The 15957-nt window shown below is 39.5% G+C and overlaps 1 protein-coding gene across 1 annotated transcript in view; it reads left to right on the top strand.

The window, feature by feature from the left end:
• Positions 1-377: 377 nt before the first annotated feature.
• The window catches only part of SCFD1 (sec1 family domain containing 1), a 56381-nt gene continuing 40801 nt past the window's right edge, over positions 378-15957 (top strand). The window contains exons 1-9 of the mRNA XM_072863697.1: positions 378-468; positions 4936-5006; positions 5875-5963; positions 6987-7077; positions 7914-8036; positions 9268-9355; positions 13475-13564; positions 14756-14811; positions 15807-15892. Of these exons, the coding sequence (XP_072719798.1) occupies positions 438-468; positions 4936-5006; positions 5875-5963; positions 6987-7077; positions 7914-8036; positions 9268-9355; positions 13475-13564; positions 14756-14811; positions 15807-15892 (725 nt within the window). The 5' untranslated portion in view covers positions 378-437. The remainder of the gene's footprint in view (positions 469-4935; positions 5007-5874; positions 5964-6986; positions 7078-7913; positions 8037-9267; positions 9356-13474; positions 13565-14755; positions 14812-15806; positions 15893-15957) is intronic.

Here is a 15957-nt window from a genome sequence, read left to right on the forward strand (position 1 = left end):
TTTCCAGTGATCGTTTCAGTTATCCCTTCCTGCAAATTCAGCAAAAACTGTTAAATCTCTGAAAGATCTCAACCTGTTCCGTTGTTCTCAGCTGGGGAAAAGCACAGGCCCAAATCTTAAATCGTAAGATGCAGTTTCTTAACCGGCTCCCTCATGAACGGGGGCTGCCTCCGGGCGGGAGGCACCACCTCCCCCCGCGCTGCGGCCCGCCGGGGCGGGGAGAGCGGAGAGCTGCTGTGCCGCCGGCGGAGGGGGTCGGGGGCCGCCCAGACCGAGCAGGCGGCGGGGGATGGCACCTGGCGGCGCCCGGGCGGGGGCGGAGAAAGGGCGGCCGGGACCCGCCTCCCGCCGCCGTACGCGCCGCCACGTCGTCCGGCGGCTGCGTACGCGGCGGTGGGCGGGGCGCCGCGCCGCGGACGGGCTGGCGGGGTAGGAAAATGGCGGCCGGTATCCGGGAGAAGCAGACAGGTAAGCGGCTTCCCGCGGTCTCCGGCGTGCGGCGCGGCAGCTGCCCTTCGCGGAGCTCGGGGGAGGGAGGAAGCACGGTCAGCCTCACGCTGCAGCCGGCGGCTCCTGCCTGCCTTTCCCCCGGCGGGGCCCCGGGGCGGGATACGGGCGTCTTCGCGCCGCCTCGCCTCCGCCGGGGGATTCGCGCCCTCTCACCCGGCTTGGGTCTCCCGGCAACGGGACGGCGGCCTTCTCCCTCCTCGTACCCCGGCGGCCGCTGGGGCGGAGGAGCTGGGGTGCCGCTCAGCAGCCTCTGCAGCGGCGGGCCCGGGGGAGCGGGGCTCCGGGGGCCTCTGGCCGCAGCTCTTGCCGAGGGGGCCCGGCCCGCCTGTGGGGCACCGGGCCATGGGTGCGCCCTGCCCAGACCCAAGGGACGTGGCCGCAGGTGCCGCCGTGGTGCGGAAATCGCGCCCGGGGACGGGCTTGCGCGGGCCCGGGACGTGAGCGGTGCTCTTCTCCCGTGGCCGTGGGGAGCGGGTTGTGCTCTTCCTCCGTTTCAGCTTCCTTTCTGCCCGTGGCAAGGATCAATGGGAAGTTTCGTTTAATGGTGCAAAGATAAAGCTTCTGTTGTGGTGCAAAAATAAAGCTTCTGTTGTGATGCTCCTGTTAAGACAACGCAGAGGCCTCAGCGTGTGTACTGACCCTCAAGAAATTGGGAATACGAGATTAACAACTACAAGTCATTATGCAGGAGTTTTTCTGTGGGTAAAGGGTTAGTTATTCAGCCCCTCCTTACACAGTACTGCAAGTTCATAATTGACTCTTTCTTGTCTGTCTTGACACTGTTTTGTGGAGCCTTGAGCCACCCATTTGAATGTACCCCTAAAGTGTAGAGCATGTCAACTCCATAGTCCTCTACTTCCCTTGCTCGCCAAAGTTTTTGTCAGTAGTTTGAGCTGTAATCTTGTCATCTTCTCCTTGACAACTGCAGTATCTTTCTGGTGGTGTAGAGGATTCTGGGTCCATTTATTTAACATGAAATGTCTAAAATCATCTGCCTGAAAATCTCAGTCTGAGTTTCTGTGTGGACCTTAAATATTTACTTGTTTTCTCCATCTTCTTTTTGTACAAGAAGTCCACTTTCTCATTCCTGTGGCCATCTACCATTAATAGTGCTATTTGATCTTTCTTTGCAATCCTTTACTTTTCTTCTTTTTGCTACCTTTCTGATAAAGCCCACTGTCTTTGAGCCGTTATTCCGTACAGCTTTATTCTTTTCTGTTGTGCTTCACCTTGTTACTTGATCATTTCAGTCAGCCTTTACCACTGAACCCATGTTGTCTTTCATTGAGGAGGTAATTTGCAAGGAAGTAGATTGAACAACTAAAAGATACTCAGAAAAAGGAAAAAATTTATTATCATGTAGTGTTTGTATTACCACGTATGTGTACCATCTGTTGTGACCTTTATCCTGGTTCATAACCAGTCAAAGCATATAATTGTGCAAGCACAGTAAAAACCTGATTGTTGCACCAGAGAGTATGCAGCCTAAACATAAATGAAACAGCAAAATAAATACAAAAATGAAACCCAGAGACTTATTGAGTGTTTGTCATGATTGTCACAGCACATCACTAGTCTGGTTGCTATCTTCCTTAGTAGAGAGCTTATGCTAAGTTTTAATTTAAATAGTAAACTCTACAAAGCAGCTGCTTCAGATCCAGTAGTACCAAAATATATAACCATGCAGCTTTACACAAAATTGCTCCTATGGCTGAAATGTATGGAAGGTGTCACTGGCAGTGAGGGAGCGAAGGCTCCAGGAGCAGTCTGTAATCAGCTTTCAGGATTGCTCCATGGTTTAAAAAAAAAAAAAAAATTAAGTAAGTGAAAGGCTGGATTCCAGGGAGACCCAGCACTCACTGCTAGCTTGCTTCCTCCCATGGTCAAGTTTCACTGCTGGTAGTGTGATTTGAAAAGGCAGTACACAAGAGGCAGGGACAGACTGCAAAGGAGGACTTTAGAAACATTGCCTGGGCATGGATGGATGGTGTTAGGAAAGCCAAAGTTCAACTGGAGTTGAGACTTGCAGCGGATGTCAAGAGCAATGAGAAGAGCTTCTGCTGTGACATTAGTAGTGAAAATATGGATAAGGAAAAATGTTGGATCATTGTTAAATGGAGTCAATCATTTAGTGGTGATGGACACAGATCTAAGGCTGAGGTACCTAATGTCTTCTTTGCCTTAGTCTTTAACAACAAATCCTCCTCGGCCTTTGTGTCACTTTGGAGTCAGTCATGGAGTGAATCCTCTTGGAAAATATTTCTCATCACATGAAGGAGAAGGCAAGCATGAATTTATGTGTGGTAAATCATGCCCGGCCAGCCTGATTGCCTTCAGTGATAAAATGACTGGATTTGTAGGCAACAGGAGAGCAGAGTATGTCATTTACCTGGACTTTGGCAAGGCTTTTTACATTGTATTCTTGATCCAAGTTAGGATGTTGTGGGCTGGAGGGATGGACAACTAAATAAGTAAAAAAACAGTTGGATGGTCAGGCTCAGAGGGTTGTAATTAATCAGATATACTATACCTGGAGGTTGCATGGGTCTGTCCTGTGACCTGTCCTGTTTAAAATCTTCATCAGTGACCTGGAGGAAGTGTCAAAGTGCACCCTGATTAAGTGTGCAGGTGACAGCAAACTAGGGGAATCGGTTAGTATACTCGAGGGCAGAGCTGCCACTCAGAGGGATGTAGATGGGCAAGAGGAATGGCCCAACAGGGATCTTATGAAATTCAACAATAACAAATGTAAATTCCTGCACCTGGAAAGAAGGAACCCCTTGTAACGTACAGGCGACGGTGCAGGGGACTGGCAGACTGGAGAGCAGCTCTGCCGAAAAGGCCCACGAGGGCTCTCGGTGGACAGCGAGCTGAACATCAGCCCACAGTGTGCCCCCACATAGCAGCATCCTGAGCCATATTCACAGGAGCACAGCCAGTAGATCGAGGGGAGTGATTATCTCCCTGTTACTCAGCCCCAGGAGACCACATCTAGATACCATGTCCAGTTTGTGGCTACCAGTACAGGAAAGGCGTTTGTCAGTTGAAAGGGAGTTCAGCGAAGGACTACCAAGATGGTCAGGGCCTGGAGTACTTGCCCTGTGAGGTGAGGCTGCAGGACTGGGGCTTGTTCAGCATGGCAAAAAGGTGGCTTTGCGAGGGGACCTAACAGCAGCTCCCCAATACCTGTGGGGAGGACACTGAGAAGATGGAGCCAGGCTCCCTGGGGTCATGTATGGCAGGAGGGTGAGAAAAAACAGGCATAAATTGAAACAAGATAGTCAAACTGGATATAAGGAAAAACTTTTTCACCACAAGGACAGTCAGTGCCACAGGTTGCACAGAGTGGTTGTGGTATCTCCATCCCTGGAGGTTTTCGAGACTTGACTGGATAAATCCCTGAGCAGCCTGGCCTGGCCTCACAGCTGACCCTGCTTGAGAAGGAGGTTGGACTGGAGATCTCCTGAGGTCCTTTCCAGCCTGAGCTGTCCTGTGATACTGTAAACCCCAGGGGAACTGCACTGAGTGCACTCACAAGCCACATTCAGCCAAAGAGTTAGAAGTTAACCATTTCTACTTTGCTCTCCATTTATGAGCAAATAGGTGTACATTGCCCTGATTTCTGAAAGTTTTTCCTCTTTGCAACCGTTTGTGATGATTTTGTTTATGAGCTTGAAGAGAACAGCCACTAACTTATGCTGATGCAAATAGTCTTTTGCTTCTAGTCAAAGATGGGAGAATGGCACATAGTGTATTGTTTAATCAGATAAATGAGAAAGGACTCCTTACTAAATAGATTTATAAGTTAGAGGTAGGTGAAGAAATCTGCTTTGGTTTCTGTGTTGAATGGGAAGTTAAATGAAAGTTCATTCCTGTTTCAGAGAGTTTTCCTGCTGCAAATTAGGGGTATAAATTGCTGCAATTAAGTGTATACACCTTAAAGCGGCAATTTCTTCCTGTGAGTTCTCAAAATATTTCAAAATGTGTATCAGTTTTAGTCAGGTGAAAAGGTATTTCTTGCTTGTGTGTATACTGTTGTTCCTGTGGGTAGGAAAAGCAGATCAGGGGAATAAAGCAAACTGGTTTTTACTGTACAGAATGCACCTTCAGAAAGATACTGGAATTATTTTTAAGGCAAACTGCAACACAATATAGCCCATATAACTAAGGAGAGAGATTCTTTCTTCATGTTTTGGACTTGCTTCTTTTCCTTTTGCAGTGTCTTCCAGAGCCCATAAATTCTAGCTGACGTGTGCCACTTGTCAGTCAAAGCTGCATAAAAATAATGAAAATGTGACTTGTTGCATTTATATTTTATGATGGTTTTCCTCTCAAATGAAATGTGTAATAAAATCCTGGTAATGTGTTTAATGTCTGTTGTTGAAGAGTAAAGAGAGTAAAGCGTTATTCTGCTTTATTTTCCAGTGGCTTTGAAACGGATGCTGAACTTCAATGTTCCTCCTGTTAAAAACAGCACAGGAGAACCAGTATGGAAGGTAAGAACTATTTGAACAGGAATAGGAGAATTTTATAGTGTTGAAAAAAGTTCAGATTTTCAAATTTTAACTAACTCCAGTATCTTCTCTATGTTCTTAACTTGTACAAAATAACTTTTCCTGTGTGTTATTAATATACAGAATTGAATATCAGAATTGCTGAGAAAAAATACATATTTGAGATAATGGTTGCTTGAAGACCCAATGACTGATTCTTTAGGCAATATTTTAATGAGCAACTGAGGAGGACATTTTTGAAATATACTTGGGTCTCATTGATACCTGTTGGCAGAAACGTACATCATACCTTACAGGTGAACTTACAGAGTCAGAAAGAAGCCCATAGAAAGGGAAGAACTATTGATAGCCTTAAATTTAGGACAACTGAGTTCAAGCTACCTTTATTAGCTTTAAAAAGTAAGTAAATTGTGAGAAGTTTTTGCTGCTACAAAGCATATATTCTGTCTCTTCATTCTGTTGTGGATTTTTTTGTTAGTTCCTTTTTTTCCTCTCTGCTTCTCCTTTTGTTTCCTCCCAAATGCAGTCAGAGAAATTCTGCACTTAAAATAACAAATTTCTGACATCAGATTCCTGTTTGACTGACACTTTTCAGGAGATGGAAGTGATTAATTTATTTCCCTTTATCATTGAGTTTCTTTTCATTCTTTTTTTTTTTTTTTTTTGGTATTAGTAAGTACAGATGGAAGTCCATGACAAATTAATGATGTATTATAAATTGGTAAATGTTTAGCACTTCTCAGGTTAGGACAGTAGTTCCTTAAACCTGAGTTCCTGTATCCACTGTATCCTGTATTCTACTGTATCCACTTTTTACACCACTTTGTAAAAAGATGTGTATCTATTTCAGGTTCTCATTTATGACAGATTTGGCCAAGATATAATCTCACCTTTGCTGTCAGTGAAAGAGCTGAGAGATATGGGGATCACTTTGCATCTGTAAGTAAAAAAATCAGGATTTTTTTTTTGCTAAAAAAAACTTTATTTAATATTCCCCCAAAATCACAACCAAACATTGAAAATAAATTCACGAATAACTACTAAAATAAAGATTATACCCTGACTTGTTTCTAAAATCAGGTGGTACTATCCAGAATCAGGGAGTGGAAAGGTCATTCCAAACACTGTTCAGTAGGATTTCTTACTAACTAGAGGAGGCCCCTGCTCAGAAATAAGAATTATCCAATAGGTGTTTTGGGCAGTCTGTCTGTACAATTCCGTCTGTATTCATATATCTTAAAATTACTTTGGCACAAACTGTTTCATGGGACTGTGCATATTCTCTGCTTGTCTTTTTGCACATAGATTTTAATTGTCTCTTATCAAAGATATGGAATTTTTAAGTATTATTTTAAGAGATTTTCCATTTCTCTTTCTCCAGATTACATTTATTTAGTTCATTGTCATTCCTTAGCTGTGGTAATAGTCATGGAGGATCTTTGAAGATACAGTTATTTTTTTCAAAAGTTTATTAACTTTTACTACGTGAAGGGTAGAAATGGAAACACAGTTTAACATGTTGACATATCATCAGAAATGTGAGAGAAACATGTAAGCACCTTGCCCCTCTTTGTTTTAATAAGCAGGAAAGGAAAGTTTAATAGTATGAGATATGCAGGCTTTTTGTTATCATGCCAATAGTTAATAATTGGTATATGAACTTTGTGGATGCATTATTTTACCTTCCTCTGAATGGATTAGTCTATTTTTGAAGATTTGCGAAGCCTTTTCTCAAGCTTTGAATAAACTTCGGAGACTTCTATTAATATATTCAGCCAAAAATTATACAAATACGATTTTGCTAGTTTTTCGTGTTTTGTTCTTGCTAAAATCTAGCTAAATATAGGGAGAAATTGTAGGAAATTAAATGTGTCTGTATAAATAAATAACTAATTTAACTTCTATAATTTTACACAAATCAGAGGAGGAACACATTAGAGATGTATTTTTTCTTCCTTTCAGGCTTTTGCATTCAGATCGGGATGCTATTCCAGATGTTCCAGCTGTTTACTTTGTAATGCCAACAGAAGAAAATATTGACAGAATGTGCCAGGTAACTTGCACGCTTAATGTTTCAAATGAGTGGAGGCAATAGAGGTAGAGCTTGTCAAGTAATCCTGCAGTCACCGGAATGTGACTGTTCTATATCTAGTTCTTGTGCATGTCTGAACACCTTTGCTTGCATTTTTCATATATTAGCACATTTTTGTCATGAAAATACTACCCAAAATTTTTACATGCAAAACTTCAATTTCCCAGAAAGTAGAAGGGTAAATATGTCTTCCATGTTTCGGAGAGAGAGTTTTGGGAGTGAAAAGACAAGAGGCAGCAGCCACAAATGGAAATATAGGCAATTCCATTTAAACATAAGAAAAAGGTATTTTAATGAGGGTGGCTGAGTGCTGGAACAGATTGCCTGGAGAGTTTGTGGAGTCTCCATCCTTGGAGATGTTCAATACTCGGCTGGACACAGTCATGAGCCACCTGCTCTATTTGAATCTGCTTTGAGCGGGGGAGTTGGACTAGGCTAACTTCAGTTTTTCACATTCTCTGGGAGGAACTGATGGAAGGTTGACATCTTCACCAAAGGAAGGAAGAAGACCGAAGGGTACTTTTGGTAGTGGTCAGGTGTGGAGTGGTAGTTGCTATCTGGTAGCTTAAAGTTCATTTTCTGTTTTTTGCAGTTCTGTGTTAGGTTAGTTATATCTAGTTATGCAGTCAAAACACTGCCTACCAGGCTGTATGAACAGACAGCTAAGCACTTACAAAAATTTAGTTTGGCTGTGGATAATTGGAACATCACATAGTAAAAGTAAGAACGTTTTTTAATTAGTCAGAAATATATTAGTACTTATTCAAGATAAAGGTTGTGGTTTTCCTTCCTTTTAGGATCTTCGAAACCAGCTTTATGAATCTTATTATTTAAATTTTATTTCTGCCATTTCGAGAAGTAAGCTGGAAGATATTGCAAATGCTGCCATAGGTGCTAATGCAGTAACTCAAGTGGCTAAGGTAAGAAAATCCCCTAGTCTCTAATGTTAAAGATACTACCATTACAGGTGTTATTGCATTCTTATGTGGCCACTTCAGTGCCGTACACAGCTTTTCTGACTGAATCATGAACAAAATAAATATTTAGCTAGATTCAATGTCAGGCATAGATTTACTGGGGGGAAAAAAGGGAATCTACAGTCATCTCAGTAATGCAGCTTAGTACTATAGTTCAGCTTAGTCAAAAGTCCAAGTGCTGCAAGACCTTTGTGCAAAGTAATAAGAGGGGAAATATAGTGGTTTCAGAGTATTTCCGACCTCATCAGCTCAATGAGTGCATCCAGTGCATATATAATGGGGTGGGGTTTTTAGCTCCTCAATACACGAAAAGTGCAGTATGAGTGCAGTTGTCATTTTAAATAGGCAGTGTACTGTAGAGGTGGATGTTTCGTACATACACGCTGTTATTCAGTACACTCCTATACCTTTATGATTTAAAGGCAGGTGTCGGGTATGTACCCTCTTATTTTTGTTGAATGCCTGTACCAAAACCTGCAAATTATTAACTAATTCTTTTCATATATACTTAAATACATTCACTTTTTCTCACTCCTGTTAGGGACTACTACTAGCATGAGAGAAAGAAACTTTTGTGAAATGAAATGAAAACTACTAGTATTGTTTAAGCCATAGGTCTTCAGCAGGAGTAAATTTATGTAGCACTGTGAACTAACTTTCTTATATGTATTTTTCTGTTGTGATGTCCCATTAACAGTTTATACTATAGAGATGTTTATTTTTTTTCCTGAATGTACAAGTATGTTACTGAAAAATTAGAATTCATGAGCTATAATCTCTCATTGTGTAGATATTGCCCTCTTTCCTCTCTCCTGCCTGAGAGCTCAGCACTGTTTATGTTGTAGTCCTTTATATTAATAAAAAATAAACTTATAATATTATAATGTCCTCCATATGTGTTTTTTCAGTTATGATTGGCCACTAAAAATTTGTCCGCAGAAATACTTGAAGTTGGGCTGTTCTCTTTTAGCACTTTTCAGGTGTTCTGATGTTTTGTGTTATCACTCAATCCTTACACAGCCTTTTTAATTCATACGTTGTCTCTTGCATTTCTTTCTTTTAATAGGTAGTTCTGTAAAAGGTTCAAAAAGAAGTAGCAATAATCAAAAATCACAGATAGGGTTTTTTTATGCTTCACTCTGGACTGTTCTGACCATTATTCCTTGATTTCTAGGTGTTTGATCAATATCTTAATTTTATTACTTTAGAAGATGACATGTTCGTATTGTGTAACCAAAACAAAGAACTTGTTTCGTATCGTGGTAAGTAAAATTTCTATAAAAATTATACCAGAATGTTTAAAGTTGGAATTTACTTTTGAAGTTTTAGCTAATACCAAGCAATGATTTTACTTTGCTTTGATCTGCTCAGAATTCAGGGTAATCTGTTAGATGTATAGTTTAAAGTCATGAAGGAAGCAGTTCTTAGATATTAATTTCAGCATCTTTACTACACAGCTATTGTAATACCGAAAAATAATTATGTGGTTTTAAATAACAAATTTAGTAAAGCAAAACTGCAGCATAGACATATATGGATAGTAGGGATTTTTATACATGGAATAATATAGGAAAAATTTTATATTTTTTACACATGTATATAGACACTGTGGGTGGCTGCTGTGTTTAGGCACCACTACTTAGTCCTAATGCCTTCTGCAGCCCTTAAGGAATTAAGTATTTTGTTTCTGTGTGAATCGTCAGTTGGAAAGTTACTGCAAAGAATGCAAAGCAAGAAAGATTATTTTAACTGACAGAGTTTCTTGTGTCTTCTAGACAGTGACCAGTCAGTACCCGCTTTTCTTATTCAAGACATGAAAATGTGTGGGGGTGTGCAAGGGGAGATGGTTAGGATCAGGGTCTGGAGTAGCGCAGGGAAGAAACTGGGCAGCGGCATTCTAGAAGATAAGAAATGCTGATTGCTTCTGCAAGCGTGTGAGCCAAGCATGTCAGCTTCTTTGTAAAGTCTCAGTTGCAAGTGAAGTCAGCCTCATGGAACTCTTTTTTTCTTTTCTTGGGACTTCTGTTGGACCTGTTTTGGAACCTAGCAGGAAAACCAAGTGGCTGCCTTAGGTCAGTTGCCTCTACAGCTATGGTGCTACATAGCTCCAGTCAGCATATATAGTAGTTGTCATAATTGTCCACACAGTTTTCCTCCCTCCTTTGATCTGATTTTTGTGCTCCTCTGACTCATTCAATATGCTAAATCAACAGAGAACTATCACTGTACCTCTCCTGTCCCTCTTACTCAAATGGCTAGCTATGACAGGGGGGGTTGTCTTGCTGCCCCTGCTGTAGTTTCCCTAGTCTTCTCCTCCTTTTACATCAGAACCAGTAATCTTGGAGCTGCAGAGTGTTTGTTCAGTTAACTGATTACATAGAAGATACCAGCTCATTTGTGTGATCTACAAATCCAATGCAAGGGAAGCGGTAGAAGTCAGAGGCAAGACAGCCCTTTTTTAGCAGCAGCTCCTCATTAGTTTAGTGTAGTCACAGTGTCCACACACGGTGTCACACAGTTAATTCCTGATTTATTTGGATACACACAATACTCACTAGTGACCAGGTAGAGATGAGAAGTCTCCGTATGCCTAACATTTAGCAGTGAGATTTTTTCCCTCTCTTGCCCAATTTCCGAAGTTAGTACCTTTCTTTAAAACTGGTTCCGTAATACAGAGTTCTGGCTCACCCTGGGGATTGATTCCATTGTCAGAATGAAGAACATTTTTGTTGGAAAAGCAGACTTTTATTTTTTTTACTAAAGCCCATTGTTAAGAGTTTTAGTAATAATTGTTTTGTGATGTGTTTGTGTGTATGTAAAGATACGTGAACAACTCTCATAAGATTCCTGCTAGCTAACAAGGAATTTGGATTAAAATGACTGAAAATGTTTTGCACCCGTCAGTTTCTATGTGGTTTGTTTTCCTCTCCTGGGCTGCTGAAATTTGCCACATGACATGTGGTTTCACACTATGTTTAAGCCTATCTAGAAGTGGGCTGTTTCCAAAAGCTGATCGAACAGAAATCTAATCTCCCATAGAGAGTGATTAGTTTTCCATTAGAGCACTGAGCCAATCCATCTCACTGTGTGAGTTCTAGATCTGACACAGGCAGGCAGTAGGAGTGCAGGGGCGAAGCAGAAGTAGTCTTTTTTGCCTTTGGAGAGTAACCCTAGCAGGAAACTGCCAGTTTCTGTATAGTTTCATAATCTACATAAATCAATGTAAATCTGACAGTGGTGAAAGACGGCTGCTGTTCTTGCAGCAGCACTGCCATGTGTGGCCACGCACGTAGCTGAATGGGTGGACTAAGAACAAATATAACAAAAAAGGTTAATTTTCAGTTTCCTGATTTCCTGGCTTTATGACTGCGTTTACAGAGAGGTAATGTCAGCACAAATGAGCATGATAACATTCTTCAATTATGTAAAAGGCTTTCACAGACAGAAAGGAGATAACGCATTCCCTCTGTCCATGTAGTAATGGACAAGAAGTGATGAGCTTAAATTGCAACAATAAAGTTTCTGGTCAGATATTAGGAGCACTTTCCAACATTAAAGATAGTGAAATATTAGAATAGATTACCTATAAACATTATGTCATTTTCATGACTGGGAGGCTTTGGGAATTGGTTTAGACACAGAAATAACATAGGTTTAACTCATCTTTGCACAAGAGGACTAACTAGATAATCCCTCAGGCTCCCTTTGGTTCTGTTTTTCTGTGACTGTGTAGAAGGAAGAGTAAATGGGTAATACTGGTATAAAGTCAATGTTCCTGGCATCCTGTTTGATGCTATTTGAATGCTTCTTTACCAAATTTGGATCAATTTTGTAAAACAACAAGAAAATGTAGGAGACCTAAGCAGATGCATCCCCAATACACTTGTTACAGTGGAGAGAGAGGAATATATAGAAAACATGATAGAACATTTTACTGAAAGATTATTAATGGAGTTTCTCAAAGGTAATTTTGAATATTTGTGCAGTAATATTGAATATTTATGTTGATTGCTATAGTACAAAAAAAAGGAATGTGCTCATGAAATGTGCACGTTACACAAAATTAGAAGGCGCTGACAGTATGCAGATTACTGGAACATTATAAATTATTACCTTAAACATAATAATAGGGAGGGAATTAAATTTTAAAATTGAGAAAGGCAAGGGAGTAGAAATAAGATTATTTCCCCCCTGTAAACTGGAAGACCATTAGTTGGAGATAACTACAGAATGATAGCCCCAGTTAATTTCAAAGCTTTGTCATTTACAGAAAAATACAGATATTTGGAACAGTCTGCCTTTCTTGGGGCTGATATTTCAGAAATTGAACTCAGAATAAAAAAACTGAGGAGGGGGGTGCTTCTATTGCTGCTGTCATCCTAGCAGCCTAGTAAAAAGTTTGACTTGGTAAGTATAGCTGCTAATAGAAATTGCTAATATAATCCATCTCTCTAAAGTTCTTAGAGGACAAAAGCTGGGGAAAAAAAGCACCTTTAAAGTTAGAGAATGATTATGGCTGGCCATGCATAAATTTGGGATGGAAGGCTTCTTAATGTTCAGAGCTTTGACGTTCGTTTTGGAAGAAAGAGTATAAGACAGGTAATTATGTGAGAAATTTTTAAAGGTAAAATAAAATAAAGGAGGATGGGATTTATGGCATGAGTCCTGAGGTAGTGCTTGACTTCAGACCTGTGATAAGATTAGGTTTGATGTTTCCTGTTGGCTGTTACATTCTTGTCAGTGTTAATTATTTAATAGAAATGTTGCTACGTGTTTCTTGTTCTGACCTAAATACGTGAGGGAAATCTTTGTCGTGTGACATGATTTAGAACTTTGGAATTATCGCTAACCTAGAGACTGACAGTAAATTTATTTTGAAAAAAAAAAGGAAAAAAGAAAAGGAATCTCCATTACAAGAGGTGGGATTTAGAATCTTTAAACATAGATAACTGCATACTGTAATTCTCTCTAAATTACAGAAGTAATTCTTGAGGATTTTACGTCTGAAAAATGGTTTCCAAATGAACGGCCATTTCTCTTCTGTAACATGATTTTCTAGGAAGTTTTTAATAATGCAATACTAACACAATCCAGAAGTTACAATATGCATTGTCAGAGGTAATTGGAAAAGATTGTGTAGTGTTTGACCTTATACAGTGAGCAATAATTAAGTTCTCCCATTTTTTTGCTCAAAAAAAGAAAAAAAGGGGGGGGAAAAACTAATGGATGTGCTAAGAGGGGCATTTCATGATTTGATCTCTTCTGCAACAAAAGCTGTTGGCTATTAACAGCCATTAGGTAAGAAGAGGATCACTTTCTCAGTATTAAAGTGGCATAAACTTCTTCAACCCTGTTCTTTACTCTTTTCCACACTCTTTTAGCCATTAACCGACCAGATATAACGGACACAGAAATGGAAACTATAATGGACACTATTGTTGATAGTCTCTTCTGTTTTTTTGTTACACTTGGTAAGTTTTCAAATTCTAGCATATTTTCCGTATGTTTTCTTTTTAGAAAAGATCCATATTCAATGAGATACCTAGAAATTTAGTGATTTCATATAGCAAATTAAAGGCAGAATTAGATATGTGACAGAGGTCTTAATAGTTTGCAGGGTGGGTTAAAGATCTTGCTCAAGTTCTTGCTATACTTTATTGCAAAAGACAATAAAGGCTGTCCTACATAGGAGTTATATCTTAGTCTTCAGTATCAATGGGAGAAGAATACTGAAATGCAAAGGTTTGGATTCACTGTTTTTACAAAATCCTAGTTTGTAATGAAGATCAGTAGTGCTTTGAGTTGGGATTTGTAGCTCTCAAAAAAAAAACCACCCCACAGAAAAAGAAGAAAAAAAACCCTCACACAAACCCTGCAAAGATCTAACTGAAATAACTGAAAGAATAGGAAGATATATTCAATTTACTTATTTTATTGTGAGTTTTCTTGTTGCTTAGCTCATACATTTTTCATAGTGATGACATTCAATCTAAGTTCTCGCTGAAGTCAGTCAGTCTGAGATAGCATTCCTACAAGGGGAGCTGGGGATCGTTATGGGGCTTTCTGTTCAAGAGAGGTTCCCTTGGACCTATTGAGTTCTTTCAAGTGTTAGTGTGATGCAAATTAAATCTCTTTTACTCAGTCACTTAAACTCTATGGTATTGGAATTTTCTTATTTATATAGATAAGTGAGAAACAGTAGCTAAAGATTTTGAAACCTGAAAGCCAATGGAAAATATGCTTTTGAAAATTGAACATTACCCTGCAGTGAGTTGTAACTGATATATTGTGGTGGTGGTGTTATAGTACTTATTATTACTGTTTTCAAGGGACTTCTAATCTTTTGAAACTAAGTTTTAATGCTTCTGTATGAGATAGTTTGTTCCCTCCACAGTGCATTAGCTATCTTTCTAGTGTACACTATACTCATAAATTCCTGTATGAGGTATTCACTTACTTTTGTAAAACTTTATTTAATATTTCTGTATAGTATTTTTTGTTTCATAAATAAAGACTGCAAGAGACAAATTTAATATAAGTTTGTATTGTTCACTTGAAAAATTTCATCTCATAATGTTACTAAAAATTTGCTTTATGAAAAGTACATTAACCTATAATCTGAACATTATAATGCAAGTAGAAGTCAATGTATCTTTTATTAGGAGCTATTCCTATAATCAGATGCTCAAGAGGAACTGCAGCTGAAATGGTGGCAGTGGTAAGAAAATATTTTCTAAACAAGTATAATGTTTTAAAACTTTCCTAACAGCTTGTTTACTTTTCTCAATACTAGGCAGAGATCTAGTGTCATTGTATCCTTTTCCTTATGAAGGAAGTAAAATTGGAAAGGAGAGATATACCAGTTTTCCTTTCTGATTTCAGTTCCATGGAACTCAACTGTAGAAATTGTAATATTATGGAATCAGCTGATGAGAAACTTAAACATGAATAATCATTCCTAATCTAGAGTTTATCAAGATTTTCTGACAGGCATTATAATTACAACCATTAAGCTATATCAACACAGTTTAAAAAGTGGCCCTCTGGACTGGGTTTTTCTGTGTGTCTTAGTAAGAAATTTTTATATATCTTACTGGGAAACGCCGTAAGTACAAGACATTTTAACTATATCAAACTAAACTGACAGTGAACTTGATCATCAAGTAGGGATGAAATTACCAAACTAAATCACAATTAAAAATCTCTACAGCACTGTCTTCATTAGGAGTCACTGTGCTTAATTTCTTCTATCTTCCTCACATCTTTCTTTGTCAGTGAAGCCTTAATACTGATTAAACCTAAGCATTCAGTGTGCATGCATTCATAGAGGCTAATCTCATTTTTATGAAACACTTAGTGTGGCAGTGTCTGACAGCCCAATTTGTTGGTTCTGCTGTGGTTCCCTCTTGGTGCCTCCTACTGGTATTTTCTGTTCTCATGTTTAGGGAGAGGGTGCTAATTGCCTGGGAGGAGATTAGTGGACATAAAGGGAACGTCTTCTGTGTAGTCCTGGGCATAGATATAAATGCTGGAGGGAGAAAATGGAAAGAAGAGATTTCTTTCTTTCCTCTGTGCAGTGGACTTAGACTTCCTGCAGCTAAGACATTTATAAACTACAAAACCAGCACAATAAATCTTTAAATGTTGATCATATAAAGAGGTTAGGAAACTATTGGTTTGTTAAAAGCTATTTTGTTTTTTTCCCCTCTTCAGAAATTAGATAAGAAGCTCAGAGAGAACCTAAGAGATGCCAGAAACAGTCTTTTTACAGGTGACACACTTGGAGCTGGCCAGTTCAGGTATGGTGTTAGTAATAACTATGTATCTTTATTTTTCATATTTCAGTTGTCTGAAATATTAGGAT

Source organism: Ciconia boyciana, chromosome 6 (assembly GCF_034638445.1).
Source record: "Ciconia boyciana chromosome 6, ASM3463844v1, whole genome shotgun sequence".
Classification (NCBI taxonomy): domain Eukaryota; kingdom Metazoa; phylum Chordata; class Aves; order Ciconiiformes; family Ciconiidae; genus Ciconia; species Ciconia boyciana.